Here is a 26465-nt window from a genome sequence, read left to right on the forward strand (position 1 = left end):
CACTGAGCTCAGCAGTTACATCGGCGATTGCTTGTCTCTTCCGGGCGCGGGAGGTTTGCATCAAAACATACTGAAGTTTAATCTACGAAAGCCACCGTCTCGTGAAAGCATCACCTGCGTCTTGTTTGTGTCGAACTAAATCGTATATCTATATACATTTTGCTACACTGTCAGAATGTCCACGAGCCGCTGGGAGCTTCTCGTGTCGGGATTTGGCAACTTGAGCCAAAAGCCTAGGGCGTTGCACGCATGATGTAGCCTGTTATCTCGGTGTCATGCTTCTTACGGACGATAGGTCTCTGGTTGGAGATTTTGCCAACCAGCCAGATTTAGGGCCATTCCCGAAAATATCCTTTTGACGCATTCTAAGCGTACACTGAACACAAAGATATTGAGCCCCATTGATACGATCGGCAATTGTTGATCATAGCAAAGAAATCGATCCTTTCCTCATCGACTATTGGATACAAACGACGTAGACCTCAATGACCGCTCAGCAGACTTTGACCAGAATATTGTGAACTACATGACCGACATGTGCCCCATACGCCATGATCCTAGGCCTTGGCAGGAGACCGAGTGGGGAATATCTGATAGCTCCCCTGCGAAGCAATCCGTCAGATTCTTGCTAGTGCACCGCGCCGTCATCTCATATTCGAGTAGAAATCACCCACAAGCCTCAGACGTGCATTTTTGCAGTCCATTATCAGCCCACACTGTGTGCTTTGTGCCATGAATAGAATTTGAAAATAGGGGGTCCGATGCATCGACCTACGTTCCAATTATCCCGAGGTCCTTCGGCTGATCTGTACAAGGGGAAGTCACATTAGGCAAGACGGAAGCTAGATTGCCAATATTATTGATCTTGGGCCGCTACGGAGGTTCCCTTCGGCAATGAGGCATTCCCCTCCTACCTCGCCACAAGCCACGCTGATGAGCCACATGTGACTGGTTACAACAGTGATTCTTATTTTTCGGTCAAAACTTTCTCTACCCCTGTCTCGATAGCAGGAACGTATATACGGGAAATACGTTGTGGTACAATGGTTCGGCATTTGAAAGGCTTCGGCTATTGCCATATCAGGACAAAAACCCACTGATCATCCGTCAACCCCATCAAAACCCTGGTAATGTATAGTTCGACGGGTACAGCCAGCACCATACGATCATCTACGCAAGCGGCTCACTCGGCTACAGAAAAACTACTTCGTGGGTCCTTGGCCATTTTCTTATCAAATCTACGTTTACGACTCTACGACTCAACCAAACACCCCGGCCTAGCGCTGTTTACACGTAGAGCCTTATGGAAAAGCATCGCAATAGCCAATTCTAACGAAAGCACTGAAGGGGGACAGGAAGTATCGGGAGATGCGACTTATAGTTCAATTATCGATAAGTCATGCCGCTTGTCCGACGAGGGGGCCGACGGAGCTGGTTTGGCTCGGAGCCGCATCTCTATACCATGGCTGAAAGGCAACTAACCCACTCGACATAGCCGGTTAACACAGCCAATAACAATCACAGCAGAATGGTGACCCAGCGTGCTAAATGCCCGCTCAACGGTTGGTGATCCGTCACCATATCCTTGCTAGAATGGCCAGCTCAGTGACTATAGGGCTGATACTGGGGTCCCTACCAGAAAAAGGTAGATGACGTTACAGCCAGGACCAACTGCCCTTGTTTGTCCCCAAATCGCCAAGAAACCAATAAATACCCCGCTCATCTCATCTCCAGGAGGAAAACAGGCCCGCCACCAGATAGATTGATTACTTACGAACCTGGAAGCAAAGCCCCTGCAACACGGGCCCTGTATGCAGCAAGGATCAGCCGGACAATTAAATCCATCCCCGGATTTCCCCCTAGTTGTATGTCGATATATTACTTTGCTTCCTTTCTGTTCCTTGTTTAAACTCCATGGGCGGGGTCGCCAAGAGCATAAGTGAATCTTGTTTCAAGCGTTCTAGTATAGGTAGGTGCCCCCTTCCAATCAATATATTGATCAGCTATAGCAAGGGAAACCAGTCCCTAAGAAGTGCCGAGCTTCTGGGTACTTTTCTGGGATGACGTGACCTTTCGAGGGGTGTCTTGAACGACCATTATCCACGAACTATTGAATCCCAACGGTTTGACGAAGCACCAATGGTAGTCATCATCATTGACGACAAAAGAGCATATCAACCAGAAACGGGAAACGGAGATCATGCATAGCGCCAGTCGGTCTAGTTCCTGCGTCGGGATCCATGCCAACTATGGGATTTCAGTCGATATGAGTCTACGTCTACGCAGGACCAAGCTATCTAATTGAATGCTAGTTTCTCCCCCACCCTCAGATGAACCTATCTGTCAATTTCCTTCTATTGCCTGTAAGACATTGGGGGGGGGGCTTTGGAGAAAAGAGTCCCTACCAGCCGTACATTTGTCCGATCGTCTCCAAATAATGGGCCGACCAGGCACGATACGTACAACACCAGGAACCAACGCTGCTAAAATAGGGATCTGATGACGGATCTCCTCGCTTTAACGACACTTAGTGCCAAACATCCATTGCAGAGCGAATGGTCTGTATAGACCGATCGAAGAACAGCAGCTAGGAATTAACGAGGCATGAACAGCCACTGTCTACCTACCAGCCTTCCAGTTTTCAGAGATCACGTATCCTACACAATGCATTGACTGATAATAGCAAGTCTTAGTAGCCTCGAGCAGTTGCCCGGTGACAAATGGAAAATCATCCTATCCTAATTGACGAAGTTGCGCGATCTACTAATCTCTAGTCCTAACAAGCAGGGAGGTGGTGTGTGGGACTGCAGACTGAATATGGAAATTCCGACATTAGTCCATATCTTATTCTTTGGTTCTCTCGTTTATTTTTGTCTTCATTGTTTCCCTACCTTTTTGCTGCAGGTACGTACAGGGATAGAGTTCTTGGGGTTACGTTGATCAATAGTCGTGCATAAAACAGGCTTTACACTTTTCTGTTTTGGAAGTTCTCGGAGTCGAGAACATCCTTCTAGGCGGATTAACGGCCATTAAAAAATCAATATAGGGGGCGACTCGGATGATTTCCATCAAGATCTACACCGAGATCAGAGGACGAACCCCCCTTCCTCTCTCAATAACTCTCCCATGTCTCACCTGCGATGCAGCTTCCTCTCCCATGCTTCGACCTATTCCTATCTCGTCGATGTTTATGCAGGGCACGAACGGCGGGGCCCAATGAGCCACTTACCAGTAGGTATCTGTTGCAGGTAAAGGCAAATTACCTCAGGCCTTCTACTTCCTACCCTACCACCCTACCCTAGAACCAGCCAGCCAGATTCGAAGGCGGGCGCAATCTGTGCCTTTGGCTTTTCCCCTCCCACCTCCCACCTAACCACCCCCTTGCGTCCCCGGGAGGTGGTGCTGTTTTTATTCATTTTTTTGTTTTGTTTTTCGTCCCTTCTCGCCACCGTGGCAGTCAGCCTGCGTCTTTCAAGCTCGAATCAATATCATTGATTTGGGTTGCATTGCATTGCATCTCCATTCCCGGTTCTTGGAGCCCATCGGTGTGTGGGGGTGGAACAATACCCAGACCAAATCAGATCAATCTGTCTACCTACTCGGTGGAAGGTAACATGGATCATCCTGGAAAATAATCATCACCGCCCCCCAATCCTAAATTCTACGTCTCGTGCGTCCATGCTTATCTTTTCCCCCGTTGGGGGTGTGGATAGGCAACGAACGGCCTGTGGACTCTTCTTCCTAAGAAAGAAAAAATAAAAATAGGATAAATTAATGGGTTATTATGATAATAATAAATAAATACATCAAACGCTGGAGTAACGAACTAACTGCTGGTCATTGCGTCCTTGCGTGACCGTCCATCAGGTGGTAGTACTCCCATTCTCCAATACGTCAGTTTGTTTTATTTATTTTTGAATACCTACCTAACCTCACTAATGACTGCGAACTAGCTGGGTACTGAATACCTAGGTAGACACGCCGATTTAAGCTAATCTAGTCGTTTGTTTGGGGCTTTCTCGGCTTCGACTGTTTTGTCGATTGACTCACGCGGATATTAGCCTATTGTATCCGTAATAGGATCGAGCTTGTTCGGAGGATACATACATACATACATACATACATACCTACCGTATTGTCTCATCAACAAATAGCTAGTTCCGTTTTTTTTTTTTCTCCCCGAGAAAGTGAAACCATTCCTTCTCAGAACAACACCAGATAGCATTGGGGTTGAGGTGGTTGGGACCGGGAAGTAGAGGTGAGTCAGTCCTCTGGAACCACCATCATCCACAAGCGGGTCCTCTGCGTCTAGCTCGCATTGGAATGAAATGAAATGAATGAGAAGGACGGCCTAAAAAAAGAGCAGCACGGCGAGCCCACCTTCTTGCATCGGTGGGTAGGTAGATAATGGGTTTGTGTCATTAGGTGTGGGCTGTGTTGGAGATTATTCCCGCAGGTAATGGTGGTCTCTGCTCTTTTTGTCTTTGTTATGTTTGTGTACTCCGTATATGCTGGTTATATTATGTATACAGTGTGGAAATAGTGGTGTGGAACTGACTGTCTAGGTCTGCAGTAGTTGTGTAGTCATGTAGCGTCACATAACCTCGTAAAGACCACATTAGCAACAGTCCCAGTCCCAGTACCAGTAATAGTAAAGGATAGTCACAACCACTCACTGAGGCCAGCCATTACTGCAGGTAGAAGAAAACAAAACAGTGGCTGGCAGGCTGGCAGGCAGACAGTCCTCCAGATGCAACACGACGGTCGCCATACATAGTTCGATATGCATGTAACATGCGACGGAGATCCAAGTATGTACGCGCGCATGAACGAACGCACGAACGCACGCACACACGCATGCCATGTTGAGCGCGATTCGTTTGAGATTGGTTGGACTGGTTGACTCGCTGGCTTACTGGATGGTTGGTTGACTGTCTGTCTGTCTGTCTATCTTTGTACTGGGAAATGCGGTGGCGTGTTGCACCGAAGAATCTAGGTCGTTTTTGTTAGTAATTGGATAGTCAACTACCTACCTAGATAGGTAGGTAGGCTAGTCTAGGCCATAGTTGGCTGGTTGGTCACTTGCTCGCTGACTTGAGTAGTCGGTGAGCGAGTGCGTGAGTTTCTTATTTGGTTGTATTGGGAGTTTATGGTGGTGGAGGTGGAGGTGGAGGAGGCAGAAGCTGCTGCTCTCTTCTGGGGTTTTTAACTGGAGGTGAGATGATAGCGAATTGTTGGACGAGCTGATGTTGATCGATGGATATGTAGTTTAAGGAAAGGAGCTCGAACGGCTTCTATGATGGATCAAGATATTTAGCAGCAGTAGTAAATATCTACCATGGGAAATATCTAGCATGATAATATCTAGAATGGCACATATGGTAGTGTAGTTATATACACCAGCTACATCCAGGATGTCGAGTACCATGCAGATTTAGGGGCGTAGAAGCAATCTTACCTGTTACCCAAAAGATCTAGAGCTCTACTATAGTAATTGAATTGTCTCTTTCAGAGAGTGAATAGGTTTCTAGTAAATTCGACATAGGTATTAAGACTGGTATAGTCAGTCAGCTCCGAAGTGAGTGTTAGGGATATGTATTCGACGCCATGACTCTAGATAATCAATTTTCTTCGGTTCTATTTGATCAGATCATGATATACACTAGGTCTATTCGTATCGTGCATCGCTGTAGTTGTTCTGCTCCGATATATCTGTTTAGAGTAATGTCTGTGGTGTATATACCTGTCCAGATAGGATCAGGGGTATATATATATATACAACCCCTATTCTCGGAAAATCATTCCACAACGGCTATATTAAACCATGCCTTATAATAAGGAGTAATCCTATACCATCTACTAGTAATTATAACAGTGACTATAGCCGGGGATTTTGGATATTTACTACACATCCACAATAAGCCCAAACAAAAGAGCCCAAAACAAACTCTACAACACTACAACATACATCACAACACTACAAAATCCAGTCAAAGAAATGATATATTCAGAATAGCGCCCCTACAGCACCAAATACCAGACAATCAATAATAAAGAAAAACTAATCAAATCTCATTATAACGACAAAAATGTGAAGGCAAAATCTGCCAACAAAAGTCAACGCAAAACGGGGGAGCATCTGTACAAAATGGTATCAAGTCTGTTTCTTGCTCTCCATTCCCGGGCTTGAAATTCAAGCGAAGCAAAGCAAGCAAGCAATAAGTGAGTAAGTAAGCGAGTAAGTAAGTAAGTAAGTAATCAGCCAGCTAACAAAACCTACCAACCGACCGACCGACCGACCAACCAGGCTATCCCAGCCAACCGAACCCACGCTTCCCAAGTGGTACAAAACGTAAAAAATGAATAAAATAGAATAGGATAGGGTAGAATGGAATGAAGAAAAGCAAATTGAAGGGAGGAAAATGATGAACTCCAAGATCGAGTGTCGATCGATCGTTTGTTAAACGCCGCCCTGTTTTATAGCAAAACACATAGTCCCGTGTACATAGCCCAATGAAGTGAAGAAGTTGGGACCCTGTTGAGTCCAGTTCGCTGTCGATCGTGATGTGATGTCTAAATAGATAGAACAAGAAGGATAGGCATAGAGGTGAAGGATGGAAGTGTGCATGTGGCGGGGGTACGAGTTCAAGAGATGTCACGTCTACTTGCCCATGCCGCCCTGCATCATGTTTTGCTGATGCTGTTGCTGCATCGCCTGGGCCTGGACGGCCGCAGCCTGATTGGCTCGTTGTTGCTGGGCCATTTCTCGTTCGCGTCGGATGATCTCCTGGATCCATGTCTTGGCTGTCTGTTCCAGCCCAACCTGGTACTGGTGTGAGACGTTCGGTGGATATTGCGTAGGAGGCCCGAATTGTGCCATGAGACGGTTCGCCATGCTGTGCCGTAACTGCAGTAAGCGCTGCTGGTAAAGGTGGTTGTACCGTTGGGCCATGGCGCCCTGGGCCCTGTTGATTCCTTGGAGATGCTGTGGAATTTGGCCTCCGTTGGCTTGAGCAGCTGCCATTAACATCTGTTGCTGAGAGTTCAACTGCGGGCTGGCCTGGTGCATTTGACCTTGTTGCGGCTGTGGGGCCTGCGGCTGTGGTTGTGGTTGAGGTTGGGGGTGAGGTTGCGCCTGCGGTTGTTGCGGTTGTTGCTGTTGCTGTTGCTGCTGTTGCTGTTGTTGGACAATCTGCATTTGCGCAAGCTGCGCCCGCATCAACTGAGCTTGGTATGCCTGCGGATTCTGAACCTTTTGCTGCTGCATCTGCTGATTATGGTGTTGAGCCTGGATCATGTTGTGCTGGTGGGATTGGATATTTTGTTGGGCATGGGCGCTAGCTTGCAGTTGAGCCAACTGCTGCGGTGTCAGCTGGCCCTGCTGAGCTAGCATTTGTTGTCTCTGCTGCATCAATATCTGCTGCTGCTGAGGCGTAAGGCCCATCCCACCAGCCATTTGCGGAGTCCCCATCATCGACTGGTTCACAACGGGGGTCGGGGCCATCGATGGACGGTTCGGGCTGGCGTGGCTCATGCGTTGGGTAGGCGTTACATTACGCATGATGGGTGTCGCATGAGACATGGCTGGCGTGCCCTGGGTCATCTGCGGAGTTCCGTGACGGCTCTGTCCTTGTTGACTTCGGGAAGCTGCCATGGGGTGGCTCATGACGTTCGGGTGAGCATGCTGTAGAGCAGACGGCGGTCTCGGTGGACTCCCCGCACCCTGCATCGACGGTGTCATACTCATGGGAACGCTAACAAGAGGCGATGAGGTATTGTGGGGTGTTTGGTGGCGGACCACTGGCGAGGACTGCGGCCCTTGACTGACCCCGTTGGCTTGTGCCATGATGTGCCGATTTTGTTGCTGGGTTGCTGCAAGCTGTGCCTGTGCCTGCTGGGCAGCCAACTGTTGCCTTCGAGTTTCTTCCTTGGCATGCTCTTCCGCTTGTCGTTGTTCCATGAGGCGACGTCGTTCTCGCTCCTGCTCCTGCTGCTGCTGTCTCTTGACCATCTCCTGTTTGAGCTTGTTTTCGTGTTCGCGTTTCGCCTTCTCCTCGTGCTGCATGCGGATATTCTCCAAGGTCTTGAATCTCGAAAAGCGCGGTTCGAAAGGCGCACCACCACCGGCCTCATCAACAGTAGATTTCGTCGCACCGGCGCCTCCTGACGTCGTAGGCTCCAGTCGATCATCCATGATAAGCATAAATCGTTCTTCTTCGGCGGCCAACGCCTCGTCTGCGGCAAGCTCGGCCACAGTCCTCTTTCTCCTCTTCGGTGACGGTGGCGGATCGCGATGCAGAGGGCTTTCCATGTATTTCAGGAGATCTTGAACAGCATCAAAGCTATTAACAGGTTCCAGGAAGAGGGGCGGTGCCAGCGCCCTCGTAAGCTTAGATTCGCATTCCACGAGCTCCGACGGCTCAACCAGCATTTTCTGTTTCTTTGCGACATGCCCGCGGTCGGTCTGGCCAGATGCCGCTCCCGGAGCAGAGGTCGCCGAACTTTGATTGGTCTGCTTCGCGGCTCGTGGATCGGGTGTAGTGGCAAGCAAAGTGAGCTCTGCCTGCAAAGAACGGGGGGTAGGGTGAAGGACAGTGGTGAAAACACGAGGCTTCGGAGGAGGCTGGTTTCGCTGGGTAGAAGTTGACTCATTTCTTGCGGCGGGAGAAGTCGACGGATCCCCATTAGCCTTGACGCCGGACTGGTTTGACGCGGGTTCTTTCGAGCTTGATTTCTCCGAAGTCAATTGGTTCTGCTTCGGGTATGGTACAAAGGCCGACGGAGTAATATGCTCGTTGTAGTTGTGGATTGAAAAGGGGGCGTTGTTCTCGTTCGATGACTTTGCGGCCGATTTCCTCGCCTGCGCTACCGCCGACTTGTGATCGACTACACGAACAATGAGACAGCCTAACAAAGAAAAAAGAAAGAATCAGTCACAGTCCACAGCTCGTCGTCCATATGATGTGGAATCACCTTCGTAAAAGCGAACATTAGCCCGCAGCAGCTCCTCCATCATATCGTGCGGAACGGTCCCAGCACGGATATGCTCAATGATGACTTTCATTTCGGAATTGTAGGGAAAGCTTCCGTCCTGCTGCTCGAAACGAAAATGTGTCGGATGTAGGTGTACGATAAGGGATGGCGGACATTTGGAGAATTTCTTAAGGATATAGGAAGTTGTTTTGACTTTTGACGGGCGCGCGAGTGTCAGTAAACAGGGGTTCTCCGCACACAGCATTGCGAGGTCTCACCATAAGGCTCGGGGCACTTCTTGCCCAGCCGACGCTCAATGTCAGTTGACAATGGTTTTACCAAATGCTTTGGTATCCGCGCGGCTGGATCATTCGCCTTCTGCGCATCCTTCCTCGATTTATTCAGGGGGCCCTTGCCGGGGGCACCTTTCGAATCGACGGCGCCATTGGCGCCGTTTGTAATCGGTGGCCCGGTAGAGCTAGCGGAGGTGGTATGACTCGAACCCGGAAGCTGTTTCGAGGCAGGCTGCGGGGACGAGGACTGCTGAGCCTTGACGCCATTCACTCCCGTCTGGGGAAAAGGCGGGGGCGGTCGCTTCATCTTCGGCGGGTGAGAGGTATGATTAGAGATCGCGGTCGCCATGTTGCCGGTAGAGGGTGTGCGACGCGATTACAGTCGGTATCTCGCGGATGCGACTTCTCGGAAGGGCAGATCGGATGACGATGGTGGGAAGCCGAACTCCGGAAATCGTGGATGATATGACCGGGGCGCGAGACATGTGGGGAGCTGAGGGTGTCACCGCGCCGCAACAAACACGCCGGAGCTGAATCGAAAATTTGCACCAAGCCCGGAGCCGCTAGAAAAAGAGGACACGGACGGCCATAGACCAAAAACCTGCGAAGGAGTGCAGGGGAGATGCGGCGAAGCTGATTCCCGTCGACTGCGGTGGCTCGTCAGAGGGAGTTTGGTGATGCCAAGCCGCGGGCGTGAAGGAGGTCGGGGCACGTGATACCTGCATGGGGTTTAGCGGCATCTGGGGAGCCTTATCACATGACATGTAGTCATTCAGTTCTGGATGAATGAGGATGGAATAAAGAGGTAGACAAAGGCTCAAAGGTTGGTGGAGCTCAATGATGTACATTTGTTTATATACACGATTCCTTTCTGCAAAAAGTAGAAGTTACACAATCATCCATGAATGCACGCATCACGCGAGTATACACATTTCATTAAGGGGAATCAAATCGATCGTCAGGTAAAGATAATAAGAAACAGAAAACAACAAGTCATATAAACATCCAAGTAATAGCCCAGCATATCAACAGTGTCTCATTTAGAGACCGTGTGGGCATCACTTCAGCCATTTAGTCAAAACCAGCCACCCTTCGTCGCCAATCATCGCCCACACGGAGCACATCAACAACATCAATCCGTTTGCCGATACCCGTCATGCCTTCCTTTTCCCACCAGTTCTCGCCTTTGTCTGCCAGGGCCGACTCATCCTCGCTGTCGATTAGACCACCGCGATCACCGACCACGACCACAACCTGTCGGACCCAACCAGAGATGTGCTGTGCGGCGCTCCCCTCTTTCCCGGTCAAGGACTCCTGGACATACACAATTTCGGGCGAGATGTGGCGCACCAGGTGCACGTAGCCTCCGGGAGTGCTGAACGCCATGATGGTGGTCTCCTTCTCAACGATGGCCTGGGCTTGGGTGTAAAGGGTCTTGAAAAGCGGGGAGGTATCCTCGCTCTCATCGCCGTGGTGGGAACCGGGAGAGGCCAAATCGCCGCTGGCGAGGTCGGCAGAGGCAGCTTCTTCATGGGCAATGTTCGAATATGACGAAGCGATGGACAATGTAGGGCGGGAATCATTCCCCTGGTGGGGAGCATGCTTGAGGCCGGGCGCGTAGATCATGACGAAGATTTTAGCCGTCTCGGGGGTTACATGTTCAGGGAGGTGAGAAAGAATGGACTGTCCCAATCATCAGCAGGCGGCACTTGGAGAAGAAGATTGGACCACAGACGAGATGACTTACCACATGGTCGGACGTTAAATCTTCAGGGTCAACCGGTAAAGTCTCCGACGAAACCACAATCGCTACCGTCTTCTTTCTATCGACGCTACCGACTCCGCGACTTGGGAGCGCTCCACTCATAGACGGGGCAGGGGGCTGGTCCCTGCGCTGATTTCTAGATTCCACCTCTTCGGACCACCGAGAATGGTCCTCAAAGGCCCCTCGGTCTTCCTCCCGGATCGAGGTCAGGGCACCGCCGACAAACGCTCCCGCAGCAGCCACGCCAGCGGCGACCTTTTTGCTTGCGCCGTCGAAGATCTGCTGAGGACTGGGGGTGCGGCGCAAAGCTCCCTGCCAGCGGGCCATCACGCCAGGGTCGCCGGGGAGGCCCTCACCCTCTTCTGCCCTGGCGAAACCATCAGGATATGTGTCGTGGGGGTAGACACCCCCATCGGGGCCGGACGCGGGGATGCGATTGTCGTCTCCGGGTTGGTCGCGTTCATCATCGTCATCTTCACTGCGTTCACTCCAGATCCACGCCGCAATGCCGATTGCCGCCACGCTGACAGTTAAAGCTAGAGGGGCGTAGTATCCTAGGACCGTTCGTCGCCCCGAGGAGCTGAAACCGGTGCCAGGTGCGACCCGCCGACGAGGATCTTGACGGTAAGACATTGCGGTCGCTGATGGGCAATTAGAGGTGGCGCATAGAACTTTGTGGGTTGCAATGCATTCAAATCACATCTCACGAGCGTTGGATTGGGAGCAAGATAAAAGGGAGGCTGGATTGAGGGGGATCATAGAATACAAAGGGGTGTTGAGTAAGAAAGGAGGGAGCTTTGCGCAGGGCTGGGGGGGGGGGGGCCTCGGACGAGCCGAGAATACATGTGGCTGGTGATGTCTATGTTTACCGCGGTGTTTACCAATCGGGTAAGGTCAAGCCGGGGGATTCCATATCAAGCGGGTGTTCATCTGGTTACCAGTGTTTGCACTGTTTGACTGCTTCCCCGCTTGAAATAACATAGTGAGGAACATTGGATATCAGGAATAAAAGACTGCTATATATGGCATATGGCAGTGAAATTGGTATACAGCTCTATTATGTATGGATTGAGTGTTGATGAACGGCAGAAGACGAAGTATGGTGGAAATATGAAGATGTCCAGTATTGGGTCTGTTCTGGAGTATGTGACGCGGAGATACAGCAAGACAGGACCAACTTGAAAGTCGACTATACAGTCATAGAAAGGACGTTATTTGAAGATGGTTTCTCTTCTTTTTCTATCTGTAATTCACTTTGCAGGAGCATTGCTTTTCCTTTCCCCTTCGTTGCAGAAAATCCCCCCACTAACTGACAAGCCAGGTTTCCAGCAAACATATCCATAAGGACCGACCTAGGGGCGTCCCAAATACAACAACCATGAAGGTAGTCTTTGTGTGTCACTAGGAACACCCCAAATTAAAAGCTCCAGCTGAACGATCAATATCGAAGAGATGGTAGAGAATCATTCCTCAGTCTGAGAGTAAGCTTCATTCGCGGCTTCTCTGTCGTCATCCTGCATCACATCCCCCACACTATCCTGGTCATAGATAGTTGACCAATCCTCGATTGTATCGCTAGATGGGGGATTACCATCCATCGAAACATTGTCTAGCATGAAGTCGCCAACGTCGTCAAGCCCAGAAAAAAACTGGGAACGGGGATGCTGGGTCGGCGGCAGCTCAGGAGAAGTTGAGTCCATGGACAGCTCGGGAAAAGCCCCTGCTGTGGAGGTGGGTGTAGAGTGGGTGAATTGGTAGTAAGCTTGGTAAGATACAAATGCATTTTGATGCTGCTGGGGGTCTTGAGGCTGCTGGTTGTTGAAGTGTTCGCCTTCTCTCTGTGCCCCAGTGGAAGAATGTCCGTGGTCTGGCAATTCGGGGTCGTTTTTAGGGCTGTCAATGGCTAGGTCATTGGCATTGTCTTCCTCTATTGGTAGCTCTGTGTCGTAACTGAATATTCTGTTGGTGGTCGTCCTTGGGGTATACTCGTAGTCCATGATGTGTTTTTCGTTTTCTTGAATGGGAGCAACTGCGTTCGTCTGGATGCTTATGAGCTCACCCTGGGTGGGGCTCGCAGTGCCATTCTGCATAGAGTCAATCAACCGTTCCAGGAAAGGGATGGTAGCTCCGTTGGAGAAGGAAGGCGTGGTGGCGTTAGGAACAAAACTAGTGACAGGGTCAACTAAGGGATCAGCGACGTCGCTTTGAGTAGGCACCACGACATTGCCCTGAAAGTGAACTGCGAGGTTATTCTCAGCAGAGCTTTCAACACCATTGGACATGGGGTTATTGACGTTTGCTGACATGGGAACCAGCATGTTGTTCAAATCATCAAAGGCGGGATCGTTCTGGATGGGGCCTGTGGTATTATTGCTTAGCTGCGGTATCTCGCTCGTGGGGCTGTTCTCTGTAGACAAGGTGCCATCATCCGGGTGAAATGCAGACGCCAGAAGACTGTCTTCACCAAGTGTAGTCGTATTACCGTACCTGGGATTCGATGCCGGTCTCTTGTGAAGAGATTCCTCTGGGAGAGTGAGGGGCCGTCGGACCTCGCCGGCATCCCTGGGCTCGGGGCGTGGCACATTTCCTGGGGGCTGGAACACAGACTTATCAGACAATTGGTAGTAGAAAGGGTATGTCGAGTAAGCGCCTCTCGCAAACCAATTGAGATTATTGTGGTTCTGGGGATCGTTTCGAGCAGCCTGCGCGATCTCCAGATCAAAGGCGAATCCCGCGTTACCTGCGAATTCCCCTGTCCGGGCAGCTGCTTCTAGATAGGCCTCGTCTTCCATATCCTCCATATAGGGATCGTCCAACACGTACTCGGCTTTGCGGGGCCCTGGCTGGTCCCAGTAGCGGGAATGGTCTCCGTGTGCGTAGAACCCGATGACCGACTCCAGGAAACCTGGGTCAGTGGACGACTCTCCGAGTATAATTTCGAGGTGCTCGACGGTCAGAAGGGTTGTCTTCAGTTGTTTGGTCACGGGGCATTCAGTCATCTTGCACGCCCAGCATTTGACATCTACATTGGCTGCTGTAGCAAAATTGTCCTCATGTCTGTCTAGCTCTTTGAAAGGACACTGTAGGTAGGAAGCATAGAGATGGCCGCAGGAATGCCAAAACACAATCATCTGACACATGGCTCGTTTGTATTCTTCTTCTTTTGGGTCTTTGGGTCATTAGAAATGTAGTATCAGGAAAAAAAACCCGATCTCGGTAGTAAATGCACGTCCTTGTTTAGAGATATTCTGATAGATGTTGCAGTACAAGAAGACCCAGAGACAGAATTGAAGATAGGAAACACGGGACGTGTGAGCTTATATACAGGTGCCATAATAATAGCAAATTAACTCATGACGCTGTCCATCATGAGTTCTTTACCGTGTTAGGACGTGAGTCGTCGCCGAGCGTGAAGACTAAGTAACAATATTGGGTATGACCTCAGGGCTCCGCGTCGGACCCGCGTGGCCTTCACTTCACATTGAGAGGGTGTAGAACTTATTTTCAGTGAAGGGCATGAACTCGACGGAGACTCATGAAAGAAAGCCTGTAGCTAATCTCTTTTTACAAGCTGGCAGAGTGCGTCAGAACAAGTGACTTCAAACATGTAGATGAAAAAGAGGCCTATACATTGTAAAAGCTCTTTCAATGTAAAGGCTCTTTCAATGTAAAGGATTTGTATGTCAGGGGCTGTGACGTAGCCAGGTCTCCACGATATTGTAAGCGCCCTTTTCTAGCCTGTCACGGGCTTTTGTGAAGTCGATCCAATAAGACTGAAGGATTATACCTGGACTCGTTTAGTCGAGAGATTTGCTCTCTATGCTGCATGATAACAGCATCAAGTAACTTGACTTCATACCTGGAGAGACAGGCTTCCGATCTCGAAAAGAAGTTCTCAGTGAATACTCAAGAATTTGAGAGAAAGAAGCCATCTCAGAATAGTACAATATACAGATGCTGATATTCTAGTACACGTTACCTATTTTTCGATGCAAGGGTAATGATTTATGCACAGGAGAGGATCTCTAGCTACTTGTTAAATGAGTCCGAGTCCGCAAAGTATTGAAATAGTCTGTACGGTAGAAACTCTCCATGCCAATTGAGTGTAAGTCCAGCTAAACTCCTATATACTATTGTAAGTATGGACGGGTTTGGTCAATCTGTGCCATATCTCATATAAGCAGTAGGTATGCAAGTATCCACCGGTTTCTAAGGGTGTTTTCTGCGGAACAACTTTATTGCAGTGTCCCAGGCAAGGAATAAGTCTGGATATTACAGGCCCCGAGGAATGATTACGGCTGGTAATAATATATGCAAGCCGCGTGCTGCGAGTTTTGACGGTGGTGCATACTATAGAGTCACTGTGGGTCACAGTGGAAAGGCGTTGGTTTTTTGTTGGAATAAACAATTAAATTAGAAATGTTGACATTAGAGATAGAAAAGTAGTAGCTTAGCGTAAGATGCAGCAGCAGCAGAAGCATACTCTTGCCAAACTTTGCTTTTGCTGGAGTCGGCATAGTCGCAAATACCTCGGATGACAAGACAGCTGGCAACATTTGCGATTCCTGCTGCTTCCATTTCGACACAAAGTACATTGTATCTTTGACTTAGACGGTCTCTGAACTCCGCATTCTTTATAACCAGATCCCCGGATGCAATTAAACCATAGTGAATCTTTGGATGATCTCTGGCGTTGATTCGTTGGCTGTTTGTCAACTCAGATGTGTGACTTTCATCAACTACAGGGAGCCCGTTGCCCTGAAGAAATTTGTTGTCCTCCATTCCCGGATGTCCATATTCCGGCCGAAGGTCTGAGATCGCCTTGAGATACGATTGGAGTGGCTCCGGAGGGAGGCCTGGATCAGATTGCATGTAGCTGATAACATTCAGTATTTCATGCGGTGGAGGCGGAAGAGAACCTGTCTTTTCAAACTCATCATTTCCTAGACGCTTTCCACGGTCATACTGAATGACTCCAGGGAAGGCCCCTTCTGGGATGCTCACCACAACATCTCCGAGACGTATATCATTCCGCTTGCTCGGTATCCCACCACCAATGCCAACCAAGAGGTAATACTTGATGGAAGTGAAAGTCCGTTTCATATTAGCAATGACGAGAGCCGCAGGGCTTGTTCCGTAGTTTCCAACAGGCAAACAGGCAGTAACAACATTATGACGCCCAATACAGCCAAATGCATATTGATTGGAGTCTTCCGAGGGAATATCGGGTTTGCGGTGTTTCTCATCGAACAGTAAACGAACCGCAAGATGTTCCTTGGGAAGAGCACACACAATGGCAATGTTGTATTTCTGTGGTTCTAGGCGTGACTTCCCGCTTCTTTCGCTCATTGGGACTTGAGACATCTTTCGCTTCCCAAGTCCGTTATAAGGTTCATCTTCAGACTCTTCTGGCAAGGATTGAGAGCTTCGGGACTCGACTGTAACATCATGATAATCACGACAAGAGCCTCTATCTGAATATAGATCTTTTTTTGGGTGTTTGTAAGGAAGTGAACTGGACTCTGGGGAAGATTTAGGCGTTCCGGCTTTTGGGTCCAAGTGTTCCTCCGCATAGCCTTGGAATAAGGGCCACGTAGTCTCCATTCTGCAGACTTTTGCTGTCGACATGCTGGATTGGTAGGCTTCGACATAGCTAAGGAGTGGATTCAGGACCTCCCAGTACACCTTGTTTCGTAATTCCTGGTCATCCAGTTCGACCTCAGGGTAGATGTTGAGACAGTTGGCTATGATGTCTAGAAAAGGTTTTTCAACACAAGTCTCGCGCAGTTCGCTTTCCTCTCGGCTCAGAGCGTTGAACAGTGAAATATCTTGATACTCATCGTCGTACTCTTCGTCGTCAGGCATTATCGTGACTCTGCGGCCAAATAGTAACTCCCAGAGGAGAACTCCAAGATAGAGAAGTGATTCAGAGCCCCGCTTTGGCTCTCTCAACATCTGATCTGTAAATTTCTGGAGAATATAAGGCTTGTAAGAACAAGTCTGGGAGTCATGATCCTGTGTAACATAGATTTCCTCCATTCTCCACGCCTCTGGTGACAGCGGGCCGCCCAAGAGGTAAAGTGAAGATTTAGTAATGCACTTTGCCAAGTGGAGGCGGTCTTTTCTAAGTAATCTAGCAGAAGACATCGTTGTGCCTTTCCTCACATGGAGTAGCTCTGCCAGTTTTAATGTCGGTGCTGTGGCGTCGTCTTTCACTCGGCCACTGGAAGATTCAGCATTGCTCCAGCTTCCATCCTGGCTTATTTCGATTAGCAGGCGCTTTTTAAACTTGCAATAGCGTTTCAAGGTAGAACATATGCCATGCCTAGGGGAGTTGTTTCCCACCGAAGGGCGGTTGTGGCTTCTGCCCCTCCACGAAACACCATGACAATTTCGAGTCCCATTTGGGCCGCAGAGGGACATGAGCATGTCAATTTCTGGTTGACTGAAGCCACTGAGATGAATATGAGCTGAGTGGGATGGCTCGCAAGATTTGAGTTCCTCTGCCAACAACTTGAACAGAGCATTTGCCGTATCAGAGAGCCGTTTGGCCTGAATTAATTCGCCCATAGCTAAGTTGTCTCCCTCCAAAGTGGCTTCCTCTTCATGATAAAAGGGGCGAGTTTGTGACTCTGTGTCAACTGTTGGCGAATCAAATATTCGTCTCATGGTCTCATTGAACTGCCGAGCTTGAGAGTGTACTAATCGATAACGTGCTGCTGCCGGTCCGAACGATATGGACGTTTCGCATGTCAGGACAGTATCACTCAAAGAATGAAGCTTTGGCAACTCCCGTTCCTTGGCTTGATTTACTAGACAGGAGGTCAAAAAAGAGTGGACAAAGGTGGTTATATGAGAATGGGGGTGCTCATTACCTTGATGAACAGGGATCAAGCTGTCTGCCAATCCCTCCAGCAAGTACAGAACATCCTCCAAAGCATCCCTCGCGGTATTGAATTCGTCGACAGTGAGGTTAGAAGAACAACATGATTCGGCGAAAGTATTTTGCATTTCCCTGAATTCAATCCTCAACAAAGTGATTGAGTTCTTCAATGCTTCACTCTCCCGCGAAGCAGCGTGTTGCAACCCGGTGGTGACAGAGGGAGAAGGAGGACGGGGAAGCGCTTTCACAAATTCAGGGAGAACTGAGAGAAATAGTCGTGCATAGCCTTTTGGATCATCGCAAAGCCGCATGTTGTCCAGAAAGGATAGCGATAAACAGCTCTAGAAAGAAGTTTGCTCGGACAACGAGCACCTTCTTTCTGAAGCAGAATGAATATCAGAAGTTCAGTGAGGCCGGGGCGGGGTAACTAACAATCAGCGCTTCTTCCAATCCTCGCTGCCCACCTTGGCGCTCTCTCATCCTTTCCAAGTGTCTCATCACACAAACACACCTCTATCCTTGTCCCTCTTTTTTGGTAATCCTAAGCATCCATTTACATATGATAGTAGGCATGTATTCCATGGAGGACCATACTACTATCTATGATTCCGCGCGTTTATGTTCCAGACTCCTTGAGCAAAGCTTCGCAAAAGCCGAAAACAACAGCGAAAAAAGCTTGATTATCGAAGAGCTGAAGGGACATTTTTATCTTTGGGCAAAATATGTTGGAGTATTTGCGGCACAAAGAGCATCTCTGGATTCTCGACTGGCTCCATTTCCGGATATAAAAGACATGGTTATCGAGCTTCTTGATATGGTGGAAAGAAACATACAATGGGGTACGTGTGGGAGACACCTTTTCAGAGGTTGAATGTATTCAGAACTAACAGGACCACAGAACTTGATATTACTTCAGAGGCCCAGGAGAAGACCGGTTTAGCTCCTGATGACGAAGTCGACGAGACGGACTTTTCCGCTATAGCCAGACCAGGATTGAAAGCCGCCGGCACAGCGATCAATAAACTTATAGTTTTGGGAGCTTCTATACGCCGATCGGGACGACAAAGCCATCAGCCAAGATATTCTACCCACAGCAGTGGACACGAACAGTCGCTCTGTTGTATGCTTGTGATTAGGAAGTTCCCCCACGCACGGCAAGCCCTTTGCGACCAAATCGGCACATCCATACATATCCGTGGGTTATCTATGCAGTATCTCAAGAGACACAATGAGAAACTAGCGTATGAACGGAAGGACTTGTTAGATCCAGAATCTTCAGTACAGGGCGGTGCAAATGATAAGCCAGGAAAACCGGATGGTCCAAGCATAATATTCCACGATAGAGGCAATAGTGGACAATATGCAAGCACAGCAGTCGACACCGTGCCGTCTCATGTTGTGCGAAATAATATTTCCCGGGGCAAGAAACCCAGTGGATCTATGATAAGCCGAGGCTCTACTGTCCAAGAAAACCAAGACACATCATTCTATTATCCCCCCAGACCACGACCAAAATCCGGAGAGAAATACATATCCTGCAGTATCTGCTCCGAGCCATTGAAAAGCAGCAAGCTATCAGAAAACTCGTGGAAGTGAGTAGACAGTTAATACTTGACAATCAGGTGACTAAATAAGTTAAACTAGGGTTCACATCGACCGGGACCTCGAGCCATATGTTTGTCTTTCTGAAGAATGCAGAGAGCCGCCCCGGTTTTTCAAATCCAAGAATGATTGGACGGAGCATATGCATACGCGACATACTATCAACTGGGCACAGAAGATTCACACGGAGATGTGGTACTGTGACGTTGAGCACGTCGAACCACTAGAATTCGATCGTAAAGAGCCATTTCTAACCCATCTCAAAGATGAACATGCTGAAAACCTCTCAAAATCGCAGCTCCAAGGGCGAGCGAGACGCAACAAAAGAATAGCAACCCGTGACCCTTTCATATGTCCTCTCTGTGATTGTGTACCGGCGAACTTGCTACCCATTATCAAGGAACGGCCCTACAAACAACTCTCAGATCATATCGCAGAGCATTTGAAGTTCTTGGGGTTTCTCTCGTTGTCATATGTACAAGACAGTCTGGACGATACGTGGAGTATTCAGGAAGGTTCGGACGAGAGCAGCACTAATGCAGACGCTAGAAAGACCCAAAGCTCCCCGCAGCATCACCTTACAGAACCGTTGGATGATATGCCTGTTGTAGCAGTTACTCATGACGGGAAACGAATAATTGATGGACCGAACCCCTCTGAGTTCGACATCCAAGACGATGACGATCCGCCACGTCTCAGCGAGCCGGAAAACTGGCTATTCTTAAAGCCAAAAGATTTGCCGACAGACTTTGAGCTCCTAGATAAAAGATTAACAGGTCGCCCCTCTCTGGTCGAGGATGAACAGAGGAAGGACGGAATCAACGAGTCTATGCAGATACTGTCGGATAAGGGGGCCGATATCAATGCTCAAGGTGGTCATTTTGACAATGCCTCACAGGCCTCCAGCACCGAAGTAGTAGACCTGACCTCCAAAATGGCGCATCCTATCGAGGTCGGCACCAGTGTTTCTGCAAACAAACGCAGTCTGCCTGATGATGACGAAGAGGGGGTGGAAGTTATGGACGGGCTTGAGCTGGACAGACCAGCATTGGAATTGGGAGATACCGATGAGGTTCCTCCATTTTTGTGCCAGTCACCACAAGGTTGGTTCTTTTGACTTTTTTCTTTCCCTTTCTTTCGGTCTTTTGGCGGATCGTTTGGTCGGGCTGTCGTTGGGTCACGTGGCTCATAGTGTCGTCTCAGAAATTCACAAAAGATTCGAAGAAGCCGAAGAGATCCAAAGAGCTCGATTCAACGAAGGCATCATGGCACAGGATCCGTCGCATCGCTGGGCGTTGGAGAAAGACCCAGAGGTCAAGGCGAGAAATCGATTCTTGAACGTGCAAGCGTGGGCAAATTCTCGCATCCATCTGCAGGTTCCCGATGGCAAGTGCGACTTCATCAATGCGTCGCCCATCGTGTTGACGGATTCGCTTTCCAAGGAGGAACGAAGATACATTGCCACCCAGGTGAGTGTGGCGGTATTACTTCATTGTGAAAGGCTGCCTCTAACCCCGTTCTACTACATAGGGCCCGAAACTCGAAAATATCTCACACTTCTGGCAGATGGTCTTTCATGAGACCAAGGACGTCGGCGTGGTCGTCATGCTCACCCAGACCTTCGAGTCTAGTCGGGAGAAGTGCTCCCAGTATTTCCCTCTCAGCAGCGAGAGTCCCACCATGGTCCTGCGTGAAGACGAAAGCGACCATTCTGCGAACGATGCTTCCGAGGAGGACATGAATGACGGGGTGCTGGGACATGTCACGTTATTAGAAACAGTGGTCGATGTTCAATCATACTCGGAAGTTCGCAAACTGCAGCTCACATTTGGATCCGAGTCAAAGATTGTCTGGCACTTCCTCTTCCTCAGATGGGCAGATTACTCCGAACTCAAGGGCGAGGATCGCGACGCCTTGCTCCATCTAATCCCGCTATCGACGTCCAAGTGCACGCCGGATAACCCGCTAATTGTGCACTGCAGTGCAGGGGTCGGCCGCACAGGCGTGTTTATCGCACTCGATCATCTCTTGCAGGAGCTTGAGTCGGGACAATTGCTCCGAGTGACTGGTGATGTGGACCCCGTCTTCGAGACCGTCAACCAGATGCGCGAGCAACGCATGATGATGGTGTACAATGAGATGCAGTTCCATTCTATCTACGAGGTGCTCCGCGAGAAGGTGGATTTGAAGCTGGGAAAGACCTCGAAGATCAATGAGCGACGGTCAGATGAGCGATCAACCAAAATGGCCAAGGTTTCGGGTGATTTTCTGGGCTCGTTTAAGGCCGACCTGGAATCTGCTCCATAAGACCATAGTCTCTACGCCAAAGCATTGATCAACATTTGGTATCGGGCTCAACCTGACTGATATACCCAAGAGAAGTTCTGGTGATATGCAGAGCCAATGGCCGGAGGTATTCCATATTTTCGAAGAATAATCGCAGGGACGGATTCATGCCCGTGTATGCCAGTGCTACACTCCGGAGCTCTCATCGGCTCCTTATATCAGAGCAAGAAGAGAATGCAATGTAAATTCAAACCCAATACGATTTCCTAGGATTAAGCCATTCTATAGCCGCAGAATTCCCCGCTTAAGCCGAGGGGCATCTTCTTACATTCTAGTAAGCCACCGTCACCGCACAGTACTGAGTATAGTGGATAAGGACACTTGGGAATGATAGACACTACATACCCTCGTTACATATTTGCTACCGACCATATGATACTTGCCGCGTTTTCATGTGGATCTCGAAGTGGGTCAGAGGAAAGTTTTCGCTAATATAAAAGATATTTATATCTGGAACAACTGTGCTGCGACTGGCTTGTAAGAATATAGACAACTCAACAGCACTATAAAGTGGGGTTTTGTCTTCAACATCTAAGACCTAGTGGATTTTACCAATACCACCCTGTTAAGCATAGAGACAATGCAGCTACTCTACTACCCCTGACATCATCCATTCACTGTAGAGCCAACAAGTAAATCACCACCCAATCACCCCTTCCACTACCACACCTCCAAGTACGCCTCCAGGAGTATCGGAACGAGATACACACGCTTCCAGCGCTTATCAACTTATCAACGAACAGCAGGTGGGTCGCCTAAACTTATCTGCCCCTCACATTCAAGATACTATCATATACGGAGGCCGGACATTCCCCTCTCTCCCCCCCTCCCGGGCTCCCGACCCCGCTCGGTGGCTTTCCGGTTGCAGCGACATGCAGGTCACCAACATACCAATGGATACCTTTGGAGTTATTGCCCGGGTCCCCTGTCGCCTAAACTCCGCCGGATGACCTAACTAACTTCTGGGCAGAGAGGCTTTAAATCTACGGTCAACTAGTCCAGGCGAGTAAGGATACTTCGTGCTCGATTATAAGATAAGTTTAGCTTGGAGACTAGGGCCGTTAAGTTCGTCATATGATCTGATTTGACCCCGGTCGCAATATACAGTCACTAAGGTGTTAGACAGGCTAATTATGCAGATGTCTAAGTTGATTACCCTGGAGATGGTAGATATGTGTTGTGCGCTATTTTTTATTTATTTATTTTCTCCCTAGCCTTGAGGTCATAATGAGTCCAGTCACTACACCGTACAATATCTCGAAACATATTGGAGGAGTTACATATTGGGAGGGTCTTGTTTCGTTTCACACTGATCTGGCACTGGCCGGTCACTATCCATCAATGCAGAGTGAATTGTTCTCAGTGATCAACATGACTCGCAACCTCTCTAGGTAGGACCATAGTGCTGTGTTTGGGTTATAAAGATCCTAATATTAACTACCTACATTCCACCTGGAGCGGATCGGAGCAAGTTTACAGACCACCAATGATATCAGCTTGTGTGGCTCTGCTGTTGTACCTAGGTCATTGGCTTGTGTCTTTACTTCGGACAGGGGAGATGGGATCTCATCATCTCATTGCATGATTACACCGCTAGGATCCCACTAGCTCAATCTAATGGTCAGAACCTATCTCTGATGCGGGGTGATGGTGGTACCTGAGCCTACCTCAGTATTGATCTAGGTATTTGCAACCTCCAGCTGCTCCGGAAGTGCCAGGCTATAATTGGTCTTGTTGTTCCGCCGCGTCGGAACACTTTTACCACATTCTTTGCGCAGTACATCCCTATACCAAACCTTTCCATCGGACAAGGAAGGAATACTGAACCGCCCAGCAGCCGGTAAGATCAGAACCATGTTTTACACTCACTCATTCCATTTCAAGCAATCTCCCAACCATACTAGACTAGGAACCCCAGCTCGAGTTTCGGCCGACTCCACAACAATTTCTTTCCCCAGATAATGCTCCTCCGAAGGATGCTCGGCGTTCACATTGACACAACCTCACGGGCTCTGCTCATCCCTCTTGCCCCCACCCCTAATCCGAATAGGTCAGGGATCGTCCCTTTGTTGGATCCGGTCCCAGCACGGGCGGTTTGAGTTCCTCTTTTGACTCCTGTAGTGCGATGCCCCCTTGTCTGGAACGGGTAAGAGGTGTCTTCGAGTACGATATCGGACCAGTATCGTCACTAGGTAGGTGCTGGTTGAGAAGCTCGCTTGGGTCTTGGGACACAAAGAGGGGGTGATTTATCTAACACGATATGGATGATTGGGGTAGGAGGGAAGGAAACGAACGGGTCTGATAACTATCTTGTCGGAGGTAAATCGACAATGGTGTGTCATGCGTCTCGCGCGCTTGAGTCAATACCGGCTGGGTTCAGACTTCAATGGCAGTTTGACGCCTGTCATACAGTGGTACAGATTCCAGGGAGTGGGGTCCATCGAAGGAAGTTTGGTTCCGCATTCCGCTACGGTACAAGGTGTTGCGGACTGAGTCAAGCATGTACATGACTTGGGGGTTTGAGGAATGGAGCGAGCGGGCCATCGCTAACACTACCATGATCGTCTACAGCCGCATCGGGACTGTTGACAGCCTCAGCTGACTGTGGCCTTTGTCGCCTCGTGTGAGCCCCCTAGACTATGCATTAGGCACAGGGGCTAACTACTGTATGTAGAATTCCATGATCCGAGTTCTTGGTTTCTGGGAAGTGAGGACGCAGGTCTCCGCTTGGCAACTCCCGAGACACTATCCTACAGCATGACATTAAGCGACATACTGTAAGTGAAGCGGCTCAACCTTTACGAAAAGAAGGGTTGGCATTCCATGGTTGGGATAGATATCAGGGGGTGGGCCGTCGCCTTGGCTGGTTTGACTATCTCCAATTTTCCATACTTGGTAATTTACTTCCCCAGGCGGCCGGGTTTTGGAAGAGAAAGATACCGATTGCGAAGAACCTCCACGACATAAGTACTTTAATGCTAGACAGATATTAATAGTCTGTATGCACTGTCCCGTACACCGTGGAAGACTCACAGCAGCTAAACTAAAGCCAGCAGAACCAACAATGGCGTGCGCAAGTTCTCCGCACGAAGGAAGCTGCTCCCTTCCACATTTTATAGCTAGTAAGTAGCTGGACATTTTTCTGCCCGTAATTGACTGTTACCGAGCTAGTCGTACCAAGCTTATCCAAAACGACGTTTTCTCCACTTTCCAAACCTCGATTTTCCGAGGAAGTTAGGAAGTTAGGAAACTTTGGGAGGGGGATTGTGGGCTGTTGAAGATGGATCGACCGGGAAAATCTCCTTCTCCTTCCTTGAACGGAATCTCTCCTGATAGTCAAATGATAGTCAAATCAGTAACCTGTTTAATTGGTTCAGAACACCCATTTCAATACAGGCTGTTGGACGCATTTCAACATTCTCAATTTCTTCGTTTTCTTTCTTTTCTTTTCTTTTCTTTTCTTTTCTTTTTTTTTTTGAGGGGCAACTTGGTACAAGCCACGACCACCCCGTCTACAAATGTAACCAACACAATATCCAGCCCTCAAGTTCCCACTCCCAACAGTCGAACAAACAAATCAGGCCAAGCAAACAAGTGGAACCAAAATGGAGCCCCCCCCCCCCCAAACCTCCCACTGCGTTCACGGCGAAAAGCCAAGGCTGTGGGGAAGAAGATTTGCTGCCCCGTCGAATGGAAATCCTGAAACACGCAAGATAGCTGGGTGATTTGCGCCCCGTCGTCGTCCGCCCCGGTGTCAAGCGCAGTGACGCGGTTGGCAGAGGAAAGCCCCGAATCAGAGGCCTGGATGGGCGACGTTTGCTGTGTCGATCACGCGGGAACTCCTTACTTTGATCTGCTGGCGGTTGCGACTAACTGATCCTTTTTGGCTACTAACTGGTTGACTAGTAGTATGGTAGTAAGGTGGTTACTGTATTGTGTATTTCGTGTATTTTTTTATGGTGTCTATGTTGTATGTTGTTAGAGGGTGTTGGTTTTTTTGGTTGTATACTGCCCTAGGGAGCTGGTATGACCTCGGTTAGGCGTGCGAATGGAGCTATAGATAGCTGTTCCAGCTGAAGGCCTGAAACTATAATTACGAGTCAGTCCATAGAAGGGTTCAAATTTCAGAGGGAAACGAAAAAAAAAGGGAAAATTTGAGCGAGAACGAAAGGAAACTAAATGTGGGTCGCCTGGATTACGCTGCTCCGCATGCGGCAAATCACCACATCCTAAACTTATCACCACCACCTGCTTATCTGCGTATCTACCTTACCATCTTTACATATCTACATAGTTATCGTATAGGTAGGTATGTAATTAACAGTATGGGTAGTTAGAGGGAGTGGGTATCCTCAACACTGATTACTATCATTCGATTCTATCCAAAAGCATAAAGTGCATAAATATTGAACTCAAGTAGGTAACAGGTACAGTTAGGTCCACTTGCAGCAGCGTACCTGGCACACCGACAAATCCAGCATGTCTTCCAGACCAAAAAGAAGGTTTCGCCGTCTACTGATTATTGAACGGGTTCCTGGATGTCCCCTCACTTCCAAAAGGAGCCTCAGCCGCGTCTGGTTCAAGCGTGCGTGGATCCGAGATC

The 26465-nt window shown here is 49.0% G+C and overlaps 5 protein-coding genes across 5 annotated transcripts; 1 reads left to right on the forward strand and 4 right to left on the reverse strand.

The window, feature by feature from the left end:
- Positions 1 to 6661: 6661 nt before the first annotated feature.
- Positions 6662 to 9615, reverse strand: P168DRAFT_229273 (uncharacterized protein; the record flags this gene model as incomplete). Its single annotated transcript, XM_024833179.1, has 3 exons — positions 6662 to 8907; positions 8974 to 9186; positions 9252 to 9615. The coding sequence occupies 3 exons, from the start codon at positions 9613 to 9615 to the stop codon at positions 6662 to 6664; spliced, it is 2823 nt and encodes a 940-aa protein (XP_024697834.1).
- Positions 9616 to 10181: 566 nt separating this feature from the next.
- On the reverse strand, positions 10182 to 11811 carry P168DRAFT_324241 (uncharacterized protein). Its single transcript, XM_024840805.1, has 2 exons — positions 11014 to 11811; positions 10182 to 10949 (listed from the first exon to the last, which is right to left on the reverse strand). Exons 1-2 carry the CDS (start codon positions 11662 to 11664, stop codon positions 10338 to 10340), a joined length of 1263 nt encoding a protein of 420 aa, XP_024697835.1. The 5' UTR covers positions 11665 to 11811; the 3' UTR covers positions 10182 to 10337.
- Positions 11812 to 12494: 683 nt separating this feature from the next.
- P168DRAFT_278744 (uncharacterized protein) lies at positions 12495 to 14171 on the reverse strand (the record flags this gene model as incomplete). The annotated part of the gene is made up of 1 exon (XM_024835713.1): positions 12495 to 14171. The coding sequence occupies one exon, from the start codon at positions 14169 to 14171 to the stop codon at positions 12495 to 12497; it is 1677 nt and encodes a 558-aa protein (XP_024697836.1).
- A 1281-nt stretch (positions 14172 to 15452) lies between these two features.
- On the reverse strand, positions 15453 to 18225 carry P168DRAFT_301791 (5'-methylthioadenosine/S-adenosylhomocysteine nucleosidase; the record flags this gene model as incomplete). Its single annotated transcript, XM_024838569.1, has 2 exons — positions 15453 to 17843; positions 17907 to 18225. The coding sequence occupies 2 exons, from the start codon at positions 18223 to 18225 to the stop codon at positions 15460 to 15462; spliced, it is 2703 nt and encodes a 900-aa protein (XP_024697837.1). The 3' UTR covers positions 15453 to 15459.
- A 2225-nt stretch (positions 18226 to 20450) lies between these two features.
- On the forward strand, positions 20451 to 21917 carry P168DRAFT_308841 (protein-tyrosine phosphatase; the record flags this gene model as incomplete). The annotated part of the gene is made up of 3 exons (XM_024839242.1): positions 20451 to 20619; positions 20720 to 20985; positions 21047 to 21917. 3 exons carry the CDS (start codon positions 20451 to 20453, stop codon positions 21821 to 21823), a joined length of 1212 nt encoding a protein of 403 aa, XP_024697838.1. The 3' UTR covers positions 21824 to 21917.
- Positions 21918 to 26465: the final 4548 nt, after the last annotated feature.

Source organism: Aspergillus campestris (assembly GCF_002847485.1).
Source record: "Aspergillus campestris IBT 28561 chromosome Unknown P168scaffold_1, whole genome shotgun sequence".
Lineage (NCBI taxonomy): Eukaryota > Fungi > Ascomycota > Eurotiomycetes > Eurotiales > Aspergillaceae > Aspergillus > Aspergillus campestris.